Consider the following 13,288-nt stretch of genomic DNA (forward strand, 5'->3'; position numbering starts at 1 on the left):
CTAAATAATCTTGTCCAGCCAGTCCACGGCGAGGGGCTGTCAACATAATTAGCTTCACGCAAACGGTAACGACCGATGCAGATTTATTAAGCCTGAGTGTGTTTGTGGCCAGAAGTGTGATGGCGGCATGACGTGGCGTCACATGGGCGGATAAGATGGATCGGGTTAGGGTACAGAGACCCCAAAGACTCTCTGGTCTCTGGCTGTGTGTGTGACTCTGAGCCGCCTGTGTTAGCATTGCTAATTAGCCATAATTGAGCGCTTTCTCCATCTCTCTCCCGGGGGCCGACAGCTATAGCCTTCGGTATATTTATGCAAAGGTTATTTGGAGACATTAAAAATCCAATTCCAACATTGCCAAGGCTTTATGTGAATTCTAACGAGGCTTTTGATCGCCACTCAGCGGTCTTGAAAAGCCAGAACCGAGCTCACAGATGTTTGACGCGTACTGTACCGCAACCTGACGAACTGCAACATAACTAACTGTGATCACCACAACGCGTCACATGACCAGAGTCAAAAGTCACTCTGGGATGGGTCAGAACACTAACCCTAACCCCAACACTGTTCAGATGTGTTACAGTACCAGGCCTGCCTCCCAGACACACACACACACACACACACACACACACTTACTCTCACTCTCACTAACACACAATAAGCTAGCTAACACACACACAGAGGGACACACACACACACACAGGTCTGTTGATATCAGGTCTGTACGCTGAAGAACACACACGCACACACACACACACACACACACACACACACACACACACTCTCTCTCTCACACACTCTCACTAACCCCCCCCACACACACACACACACACACACACACACACACACACACACACACACACACACACACACACACACACACACACACAATAAGCTAGCTAAATACAATATCAGTGTGCATCAGACACCACACATTCAGCCACACAGTCAGGACACGGAATCGTTCCGTTCTTTCCAGAGCTTCCAGGGCTGCTAGGTATGACGGCATGCGTGCACGGTCATAAATATTTACGTTTTCACAAACCGCCGTACATCCTGTCACACGTTGTGGCATAAAGGTGTACACACGCTCAGGACTTAATTGGTCTTACCAGCGACAGGAAAAACAAATGCTTAACCACCGTGTGCTGTGCAGCGCGTCTAAACTCAGGGCAAACAGACCCACATGTATCTTTGATTTACAGCTTACAGTTTTTCCTGGTTGTTTAAAATGATTCCCTGATTCACTACCTCACTCCCGCAAAATCCTAAACACAAATCTCAAGACTGTTGTGTCCTGTTTATACCGCCAGTGGGCGCTAGTATGCAAGTGATGTATGCAGTGACGGAAGTGATGTATGCACTTCCGGAGGTGAAGAACGGGAGTTGAATAAATGGCGAATTGAACAGCAGCTGCGTGTATCCCGGTCTCATTCTTTTACGAACTACTTTCTTACTACAGAATACCACATTTTTGGCGACGAGGATGGCTATTTCCGTACCCTTACCTACACCGTTCATGCCTGTGCCAGGCGAACCTGCTATTTCTTTTCCTACTTGGTTGAGAATGTTTGAAAATTACATGCTCGTAATTGATGCAACCGGAGAAAAATGGCCGGAGGAAAGAAAGCGCGCGATTCTTCTCCATGCACTGGGGACCGAAGGACAAAGACTGTTCTACACTCTAAAGGATACGGGTGTTACCTACACTTCTGCCGTGGATGGACTGAAAAAGTACTTTGTTCCTAAGGTGAATGTGATTGCTGAACGTCACAAATTTCGACTGAGAGCTCAGGGTCCTGACGAGACGGTTAATCAGTTCCTTGCTTCATTACGCGAGCTAGCTGCAGCTTGTGAATTTGGTGCCATGGAGGAACAAATGATTCGTGATCAACTGATTGAGCGTGTTGCTAATACACGCATACGAGACAGACTTTTGCTTGAATCGGACTTGTCTCTGGACAAAGCTACTTCAATGGCCTTACAAATCGAGGCTGGACTACGGAACTCCAACGTTCTCTCTGGAGCTACAGCTTCGGTGAGAGCCATCGAGAAACAGCCGACGAGGAGGAGGTTCGACAAGGGCAAGAAGAAAGGTCCGACGACGACTGCACCTGCCACGGTCTACAGCCAGCCAGCTACAACTGGGAATCAGCGCGCCTGCTTCCGATGCGGATCCACAGGACACTTAGCTAACGAGCCTACATGCCCAGCGGTTAAGGTGACTTGCAATACATGCGGAAAAGTTGGACATTTTTCCAAGGTGTGTAGATCGGCTCAAAAAGAGGTGCGTGAGGTAATGGTGAATGACGTTACTGTGCTTTACATGCAGGGGGCCGTCGTGAATGATAAAATTATGTGTACTGTACGAGTTGATGCAAATTATCATTCCCATGATGTTGAGCTGATAGTGGATACAGGCTCATCTGTTTCTATTATTCCAGAGAGTACTTACCAGACACTTTTCCATACATGTGTCCTTGCTGAGCCTACAGTGAATCTGCTTACTTACTCCAGAGAGAAAATTCCTGTTAAAGGTTGCATGCATGCTACAGTTGTTCATAATGGACATTCAGTTACAGGTTCATTGATAGTGGTTGAATCAGGAAATGCATTGCTGGGACTAGATTTATTTGTAGCATTGCAGATGTGCATTGAGGGTAACAAAATTATTACTGTTTGCTCTGCTAGCTCTCCTACTGTGCTCCGAGCACCTACTGTACAGAGTACCACTCCACAGACCGAACCAGAGGTTCTAGTACAGGAGTTAGGGTGTGCAAAAGGTTTTATGCACAAAATACAGGTTAAACCAGATGCTGTGCCAGTACAGCAGAAACTGAGGAGGCTTCCGTTCTCAGTGAGGCAGGCTGTGACCGATGAGCTCGCAGATCTACAGGAAAAAGGCGTTATAGAACGTATAGATGCATCTCCATGGGTTTCCCCTATAGTTGTGACCCAGAGAAAGGGGGGAGGAAAGCCTCGCCTGTGTGTTGACCTCAGAGAACCTAATAAGGCAATCATCAGTGACTGTCATCCCTTACCGCACATGGATGAACTGTTCGCTGAGCTCCGTGGAGCCACAGTCTTTTCTACTATAGACTTAGCCTCTGCTTATCACCAGTTGCCATTGCATCCAGATAGCCGTGATTTAACTGCGTTTATCACGCATGAGGGTCTCTTTCGTTTCTGCCGAGTGCCATTTGGCCTCGCTTCTGCTCCTTCAGCTTTTCAGAAAATGATGTCGACTGTACTGACAGGCCTGCCAGGCGTACAGGCCTACCTGGATGATGTGATTTGCTACGGCATCACACAGCAGGATCACGATGTCTGCCTACGGAGAGTGCTACAGGCTCTAAATGAAGTGGGACTTAAACTGAACATGCACAAGTGTAAGTTCAACCAGAAAGCTCTACGCTTCCTGGGCCACACTGTGTCCAAAGATGGTCTTCATCCTGACCAAGACGGGGTCAGTGCTGTGGCGAACGCGCCTGCCCCGCACGACACATCCTCCCTGCGGTCCTTCCTAGGACTTGCATCGTGGTATAGTAAATTCATACCTGACTTCTCTACTGTGGTGGAACCGCTACGTGCTACACTCAGGGAATCTACTGACACTAAGTTTGAATGGACAGCGGATGCAGAGTCCAGTTTTACTGAGGTTAAGAGACTGATTACTGAGAGTCCTACCTTAGCATTATATGATCCTGAGTTACCTACTTATGTCACTACCGATGCTTCTAACTATGGATTGGGGGCTGTAATGAGCCAGATTCACCCAGACAATACAGAGAGAACCATAGCTTTTGCGTCCAGGACACTTTCTCCTGCAGAGAGAAAGTACTCTACCGTCGAGCGTGAGGCGCTGGCCTGCGTTTGGGCGGTGGAAAGGTGGAGAACCTACCTGTGGGGACATCGTTTTGTCCTACGCACAGACCACCAAGCGTTGACAACTCTACTCACTTCCAGGGGTACGGGTCGCGCAGGTCTGAGAATAGCGAGATGGTCTGCACGTCTACTATGCTTTACTTATGATGTCACTTACCATCCAGGGAAACGTAATGTGACTGCTGACTGTTTGTCCAGACTCCCTCTGCCTTCGACAGGAGAGGTGGAGGAGGAGCCAGACATGGTGGCTACTGTGTTCACAGGTTCCTCACATGCCATATCTGTGACCGAGTTCACTGCTGCCTGTGAGGCCTGTCCTGAACTGACTCAACTGAGACAGCAGATACAGAAAGGTTGGCCAAAATGCAGTAAGAATGTGACAAAGGAACTTGCTCCATATTTTAGAGTGAGAGATGAACTGGCTGTGGATGAACTACTTGTCATGAGAGGCCCCGACCGTGTGGTTGTTCCTACTACACTACGGTCTAAAGTTGTAAATTTAGCTCATGAAGCGCATCAGGGAATAGTGCGTACTAAACAGAGACTACGAGAGCTATATTGGTGGCCGCAAATGGACAAATGTGTCCAGACATTAGTAGGCTCATGTGTACCCTGTCAATACAATGACAAAACAGCCAAAACTGCGCCTGCACCACTTACCCCAGTGGAACTGCCAGGTGGACCATGGGAGAAGGTGGCCATTGACATTGTTGGTCCCTTTGACTGTGCGACATGGGACTGCCGTTATGCTATTACACTCACAGACTATTACAGTAAGTGGCCAGAGGTGGCGTTTGTCTCTACTGTAACTACAGAGGCGGTTATTAGCTTCTTGACTACAGTGTTTAGTCGTGAAGGTAACCCTTCCTTCCTGGTCTCTGACAACGGATGTCAGTTTACTTCCCATGCTTTTGCAAGCTTTCTGGGAGAGAGAGAGATAAAGCACCTGCGTTCCAGTGTTTATTATCCAAGAGCCAACGGGGCTATTGAGAGATTTAATCGAGTTCTCAAAGAGTGTATTCAGACGGCTGAGAGAATGCACAAGCCATGGAAACATGTAGTAACAGAGTTCTTACTGAACTATCGCGCTACGCCGCATGCTACTACAGGAGCTACTCCCTTTGAGTTGCTGAGGAACAGAAAGATGCGTACAAAACTAAATGTCCTCCCTGTCTCACACCAAACTAAGTCACATGAGAAAGTGCAGGAGACAGTGAGACGCAAGCAACAGGAGAGTAAGGAGTACACAGACAGAATGAGGGGAGCGAAAGTGCCCATGTTCCAAGTGAATGACACCGTACGTGTCCGCAGACCGGAGCATGTAAAAAAGGGATCATCAAGATTCACAGAACCGCTGACAGTAGTTAGTAAAGCAGGACAGAATACATACCTGCTCAGTGATGGTCGAAAATGGAATGCATCCAAGCTTACACGCTTCCCCAAGGATGCTCTGTCTGGCACCAGTGGTGAAAAGGAGATTGAGCTAGAGGAGTTCATGGTGCCCGAGACAGAGAATGTGTTTAATGAACCAGGTCCAAGAAGGAACCTGAGAGTCAGAAACCCACCTAGGTGGCTGGTAGACTTTGTGCCGTAGAGAACGTACTAAAAGGGTAGGATAGAACACGGTTCTAACTTAGTACAAAAAGGTCCTACAATGCAATGACAAAAGTGAATGTGCATTTCATGTTTCACTGTCATAAACTGTTTATTGTTGTTATTCATTATGCTGATTCATTCATTTTCATTTCCTTCGTTTTCATTTTATTTCAATTGTACTGACACCAGTCTACAGAATATTGCATTCGTTGAGGACTGTAATCCCTTTAAGAAAGGGGGAAATGTTGTGTCCTGTTTATACCGCCAGTGGGCGCTAGTATGCAAGTGATGTATGCAGTGACGGAAGTGATGTATGCACTTCCGGAGGTGAAGAACGGGAGTTGAATAAATGGCGAATTGAACAGCAGCTGCGTGTCTCCCGGTCTCATTCTTTTACGAACTACTTTCTTACTACAGAATACCACAAAGACTCACACACAAAATGCTAAATCCTACACTTCCTTTGCACAAGCACACTTTGCCCTCAAAACTCAAGCCCAAAATGCTAAATCCTACACTTCCTTTGCACAAGCACACTTTGCCCTCAAAACTCAAGCACAAAATGCTAAATCCTATACTTCCTTTGCACAAGCACACTTTGCTCTCAAAACTCAAACACATACATCATACGAGTAGACATTCCAAGGACTCATTGAACACTGATGTGCAAAATGGAAAACACTATATATTAATGGAAAACACTGTAGGAATGCCTTAGCAGTGGAATCAGGACTTTGCATGTTCAGTGTTTCACCTGTTGGATGTGAAATATCGACATATATTGTTGTATGTACTGTATACCCAAAGAGAAAACACACAATATTTTGACATCGAATTATATTTTATTTGTGCCCCAAATCTATGCATAGACTACTGTATGTCAGGGCAAACATGAATGATGAACATGAAGGATGAAAACAGGAAATGGAATTACAGCCAATGAGAATATATAAACAAACGTAAACAAAACAAAACTAGGCTGCATCCTCCCTCTGGTCCCTGCCTGGCCACAAGATCTCATCCACAATCATCCAAATTGATGATTGCAAAGTGCACAACAGCCTTTGGAGTTTAGGAATGTGATTGGCAGTGTGTTCTGAGTGAACATCAGGAGTGGAAAATCAGGAAGAGTGTGCAAGATATGGAGAATTGTGTTTAGTGAGCTGAAAGATGTGTGGTATGGAATGGGAAGATGAGTCTAAAGCAGGAAATGTGTGGTATGGAATGGGAAGATGAGTCTAAAGCAGGAAATGTGTGGTATGGAATGGGAAGATGAGTCTAAAGCAGGAAAATGTGCTTGGAGTTTAGCAGAATTGGTTTAGCAGTTGGTAAATGAGTTAGAGATTGTGCACATTGTGTCTGATGTTCCCAAAAATCTGTTTAAACAACCAGGAAAAACTGTAATGTTCAGGCCCGGCTGCGGGCAGGAAAACCCTTCCCTCGGAAGAAACTAACACACACACACACACACACACACACACACACACACACACAAGGCCTTTCCACCGACACACGTGGAGTCAGACTGAGAGAAAATCAGCCCAGGAATTAAATATTGGCGCTTGATGTTAGTCAATGGAGAGAGAGAGAGATTGGCTGGGTGATCGCACCCAGAGAGACACAGAGAGAGAGAGAGAGAGAGAGAGAGAGAAAGAGAGAGAGAGAGAGAGAGAGAGAGAGAGAGAGAGAGAGAGAGAGAGAGAGAGAGAGAGAGAGAGAGAGAGAGAGAGGGGATGGGACTGCAGTATTGAAAAAAAATATATATATGAAAAAGATATGCCATTTATCTGACGCTTTTATCCAAAGCGTCTTACATTGCAGTGAGTGCATATACATGTCAGTATATATGGTCCCAGCGGGAATCAAACCTGCAACCTAAGTGTTGTCAGCGCCATGCTCTACCAACTGAGCCACAGAGGACCTACACATAGCACATACATACACTACAGTGTATGGTCTAGTGGATAGTGAGTTGGACTTGTGATCGGAAGGTTGTGAGTTCAAATCCCGCCTGAAACCGCACCACTACTAGTGTGCCCTTGAGTAAGGCACTTAGCCCTCAGTTACTCCAGTAGGAATGTCCCTGTAATTCGTAATTGTAAGTCACTTTGGATTAAAAGCGTCTGCTAAATGGCTAAATTAATTAATTAAATTGTATATATTTATTTATTTATTTATTAGTGTAGGCCTATTCAAGCCATATCATATACCATACATGCATGTATAATCACCCATGTTAATGAACCATAGATGAAAGATGAACTTTACATGTCAAACATCAGAAGGAGATCAAAAGGAATCCACACGTATGAAGTCACCTCCTCTACAACCTGCTGTTACAGTACTGTACTGTGCCTCTATAACCAACCCAGAAGGGGTCCAGAAGAGAGTTGAGGTCACTGGTGGAGAGTGAGGGAGGGGGGATGTTGGTGTGATCATGCTACTCGTGGGGAGGGGAGAGGGGGTCCAGAGAGTTAGTCATGCTAGAGTATGAGTACTGGGGTGTGTGTGTGTGTGTGTGGGGGGGGGCTCATGCTATTACTGCAGATGCAGTACATCCTATTCTTGGCTCATCCTTTCACTGCCTGTGGCTCATTCTGTCATCTGTGGTGAACTTGCAATCGGCTCCACTTGTGTGGCAGACAAAGCTGGAGAGACAGCATCAATCATTCACACCAGAATAGGCCTTACCTACCTACTGTCAACATTTACCTTACCTAAGTACCTTACCTACTGTCAACATGTACCTTACCTAAGTACCTTACCTATTCTGATGTAGAACAGTTCATATTTCAGACGGTTCCAGTGTACAGGATGAATGAATGAATGAATGAATGAATGAATGAATGGACTTTATTGTCATTGCTACAGTACAGGTACCAAACAACGAAATTTAGAAAAATATGATGTTCCTATTTAAGTGTAACTGCTGTGGATAATGCACAATACACCCTGTAGATGGCTTCTACAGAACAGTAATGTAAAGCGTGCACACACGCACACACACACACAGCTACCCTCTAGTCCCTCACACACACACACACACACACACACACACACACACACACACACACACACACACACACACACACACACACACACACACACACACACAGAGCCCTCCGTTCCCCCCAGTACCAGAGGACTCAGATATAACTGTGCTGCCTGATCACTGCCTTAGAACCAGTGTAACACAGATATCCTTAATTAGCTTATTAAAGCCTTAGAACCAGTGTAACACAGAGATCATTAATTTGCTTATTAAAGCCTTAGAACCAGTCTAACAGAGATCATTAATTAGCGTATTAAAGCCTTAGAACCAGTGTAACACAGAGATCATTAATTAGCGTATTAAAGCCTTAGAACCAGTGTAACACAGAGATCATTAATTTGCTTATTAAAGCCTTAGAACCAGACTAACAGAGATCATTAATTAGCTTATTAAAGCCTTAGAACCAGACTAACAGAGATCATTAATTAGCTTATTAAAGCCTTAGAACCAGACTAACAGAGATCATTAATTTGCTTATTAAAGCCTTAGAACCAGACTAACAGAGATCATTAATTTGCTTATTAAAGCCTTAGAACCAGACTAACAGAGATCATTAATTTGCTTATTAAAGCCTTAGAACCAGACTAACAGAGATCATTAATTAGCTTATTAAAGCCTTAGAACCAGACTAACAGAGATCATTAATTTGCTTATTAAAGCCTTAGAACCAGACTAACAGAGATCATTAATTTGCTTATTAAAGCCTTAGAACCAGTGTAACACAGAGATTAATTAGCTTCTTAAAGCCCCTTTTTGGTTTGTAAGAGGAAGCAACACAGCATCACCGCCGGCCTTACAAGCTTCCTCCCCCCTCCTCATAGAACAGTCTAGAACGCTCCCAACAGTCTAGAACGCTGCCTTCAACTAATCTGCTTCCCTGGTCTCAGTATAAATGTGATTTACCACACGACAGATAATAACGGCCTTATCTGGGCCGCGGCGATGAGTGTGAATTAAAACTAAGCCCCCTCGCCTTGAGGAGTTTATAAACACCCAGACTGAGTGGAGGTTAAAGCCTGGGCACTGTGTACACAGAGCCCCCTGCTGGTGAGTCTGACTCTCTCTGACTACATAATGTGACCTGGCCTACAGGAGACAGCGTGTGTGGAGGAGACACCAGGTTGTCCTACAGGAGAGAGTGTGTGTGGAGGAGACACCAGGTTGTCCTACAGGAGAGAGTGTGTGTGGAGGAGACACCAGGTTGGCCTACAGGAGACAGCGTGTGTGGAGGAGACACCAGGTTGTCCTACAGGAGAGAGTGTGTGTGGAGGAGACACCAGGTTGTCCTACAGGAGAGAGTGTGTGTGGAGGACACACCAGGTTGTCCTACAGGAGACAGCGTGTGTGGAGGAGACACCAGGTTGTCCTACAGGAGAGAGTGTGTGTGGAGGAGACACCAGGTTGTCCTACAGGAGAGAGTGTGTGTGGAGGAGACACCAGGTTGGCCTACAGGAGAGAGTGTGTGTGGAGGAGACACCAGGTTGTCCTACAGGAGAGAGTGTGTGTGGAGGACACACCAGGTTGTCCTACAGGAGACAGCGTGTGTGGAGGACACACCAGGTTGTCCTACAGGAGACAGCGTGTGTGAAGGAGACACCAGGTTGTCCTACAGGAGACAGCGTGTGTGGAGGAGACACCAGGTTGGCCTACAGGAGAGAGTGTGTGTGGAGGAGACACCAGGTTGTCCTACAGGAGACAGCGTGTGTGGAGGAGACACCAGGTTGTCCTACAGGAGACAGCGTGTGTGGAGGAGACACCAGGTTGTCCTACAGGAGAGAGTGTGTGTGGAGGAGACACCAGGTTGGCCTACAGGAGAGAGTGTGTGTGGAGGAGACACCAGGTTGGCTCGTGTCAGAATGGGGCAACAGGTGACACGAGAAGAACATCTTTGAGCTGCAACATCTTGTTCTGCAACAGCTGCTAGCTGATTCTCCTCAGTCACACTCGCAGCCTACTAAAGGTCTCCTGGACAGTTAAGAGATCGCTGAGGAGGGGAGAGTTTTGTAACGAGTGTGAGGAGAAGAGGAGAAGAGGAGAAGAGACAAGAGGAGTCGTTGCTGTTCGTTTACATTGTGTCTTAATCATGAAGCTGGGAGTGTCTCAGAGCGAAACCAGCAGCCGTCGATCTGTTTATGACATCATGTTTATGACATCATGTTTATGACATCATGTCTTGATTCTGGCATTGCCAAACAAACATCATACAACATTACACCCTCAAACTGATGTAACAGTGTTGATTAATAGTAATGTACTGTAGGATAGCTTTAGTTTGACTTGACTTGGTCTACAGACATGGATAGCTTACTATGGGACAGGGAAGTATACAGTATTATATGTAAAGTCTACAAATCTAACGAGACATCACAACATGGTATACAGGTAGCTCTTGTACTGCATGTTAACAGAAGTATGTATTGTGTAATCAAACCCGTTTTACATCAACACAGTAATTACTAATGAGTTGCTTCTCCTCCAGAGGTTTCTTGTCGACGCTCAGAGAGTCTGGTCAGAGTGGTCTAGTTGGAGAAAAACAACTTCTAGTTGGATAGTATTCACCTGGTTAACCACCTCACCTGCTTCATCATCTCACCTGATTAACCACCTCACCTGATTAACCACCTCACCTGATTAACCACCTCACCTGGTTAACCACCTCACCTGCTTCATCATCTCACCTGGTTAACCACCTCACCTGCTTCATCATCTCACCTGGTTAACCACCTCACCTGCTTCATCATCTCACCTGATTAACCACCTCACCTGATTAACCACCTCACCTGGTTAACCACCTCACCTGGTTAACCACCTCACCTGATTAACCACCTCACCTGATTAACCACCTCACCTGGTTAACCACCTCACCTGGTTAACCACCTCACCTGATTAACCACCTCACCTGGTTAACCACCTCACCTGGGGGGATTTCCTAATGATGACCCCAGGACAGGACAGGACGATACTGAACTAAATAACATTCCTTCTGGCTACCCGACCCTAATGACTCTAGAGAACAAGCACCACTGTGTTAATGTTCTCCTATGAGCATCACTGTGTTAATGTTCTCCTATGAGGCGCAACTTGTTGAAGGTAGGGATGTCCCGATCCGATACTGATATCGGATATCGCCGCGATATTGGACCTGAATGCTGGATCGCGGATCGCACCAGGAAAAAAAAAGGCTCCGATCCGCGCTCTTTTTTTTAAATTATTATTATTATTATTATTTTTTTCTGGAAAGTCAACCAACCTCGACTGCCCTCCCTGGCAGCCACAGCAGCTAAATTTCTCTGTGCTCCTTGTACAAGTGTAGAGAGTGAGAGGCTCTTTAGCACAGCCTCAATTATTATTGATGACAGAAGGAACAGGTTGACTGCACAGAATGCTGAAAAGCTAATCTTCCTGAAGAAGAATCTCTCCCTCATGCTTAAGTGAACAATATGTTAAAGAACTTTGTTACAAAGAAACGGCACATAAGAAACGTTTGTTGTTGTTGTTGTTGTTTTGTTTACAATTGTCAAAGCAGCTGTTATTCTTGTTTATTTTGAATACTTTACATATTTATTTGGGAAGTTATATTTAACTTGTGTTTTACAGCCATTTTGTTTTTACTGTTAGTTGCTAGGCTACACTTGAAAAAAGATTTTGATTTGCCATTTGTAAGAGAAGATAAATACCTGAAGGCACTAAAATAGATATCAGACATAACAATTTTTTCTACAATGCTGAATGCTGCTGTTTAAATTGTTTTAACTTTAAACCAGTTACTGAGTACTGGTCACTGAGTACTGCAGAGTATTGTTTTTGTTGCTTTAATAAAGGCTGGCAGTCTTTAATTTAACTGTTGTTGTTGTGGACTATATACTGGGGAGGTATTTGTTATTATTCAGGGGTCAAAACATTTATACAAATATCGGATTGATATCGGTATCGCAGATACCCGAAGCCCAGGTATCGGTATCGGTAGTGAAAAAGTGGGATCGGGACATCCCTAATTGAAGGCATCTGAACCTCCTGAACTAGTGGTGCAGCGCCTTGCCTTCCTACAGGACAGCAGACAACAGCAGACAACCTACAGCCAATAAATAACATGACATGTTCGGCATAAGATTATGCAAGGGGCTACGGAAATAAAATAAACAAATAAAATATACAATAACATGTATTATATATAAATAGAATCACTTGCTTACTTTAAAAAAAAATGCTTACATTACATGTATTTATACAAATAAAATATACTTTTGTTCATGCAGAACATGTTCTAATCTACATGAATGATTAAGTATTTTTGTTTGAACACTTCTTCGGGTGAAACAGAGACAACACCGTGGAGAGACCTGCCTTAGTTAACTCCGGTGTGGCAGCGAAGGAACGATTCAGACACCAATTCTACATTACGTGAGCTTAGAATGATAAGGTTCCATCTCCGTTTAGGGTAGTTCAGAGATATTGAGCGTCAAAGTTTTCACATTCCATTATGTTTTGTGAGATGGAACCTTTGTATTTTATGAATTACTAACTCAAAAATGTCAACATTTTAAAAAATAACACCACACAGGCATTAATAAACACCTAATGGATCAGATTATGTAAAAAACTACATTTTGACCAAAAATGGAGATAGAACCTTGTAATTCTAACGTCACGATGAGTAAAGATCCCGAACAGGTAAAACAGGTGTGGACCCCCGCGACTTACCGGCTATCTCCTGATGAGGAACATTGACCAGACTGAAGCCTCTGGCCGTGTAAG

General features: G+C 44.9%; 1 protein-coding gene across 1 annotated transcript in view; it reads right to left on the minus strand.

The window, feature by feature from the left end:
- The window catches only part of LOC308169769 (glypican-6-like), a gene marked incomplete at both ends in the record, with an annotated part of 249,102 nt that overhangs the window by 235,708 nt on the left and 106 nt on the right, over positions 1-13,288 (minus strand). The window contains one exon of the mRNA XM_080544507.1: positions 13,235-13,288. This exon is cut by the window's right edge and continues 106 nt beyond it. Coding sequence (XP_080400633.1) covers positions 13,235-13,288 — 54 coding nt within the window. The remainder of the gene's footprint in view (positions 1-13,234) is intronic.

This window comes from Nansenia antarctica (genome assembly GCF_963989245.1).
Source record: "Nansenia antarctica genome assembly, chromosome: 13".
NCBI lineage: Eukaryota > Metazoa > Chordata > Actinopteri > Argentiniformes > Microstomatidae > Nansenia > Nansenia antarctica.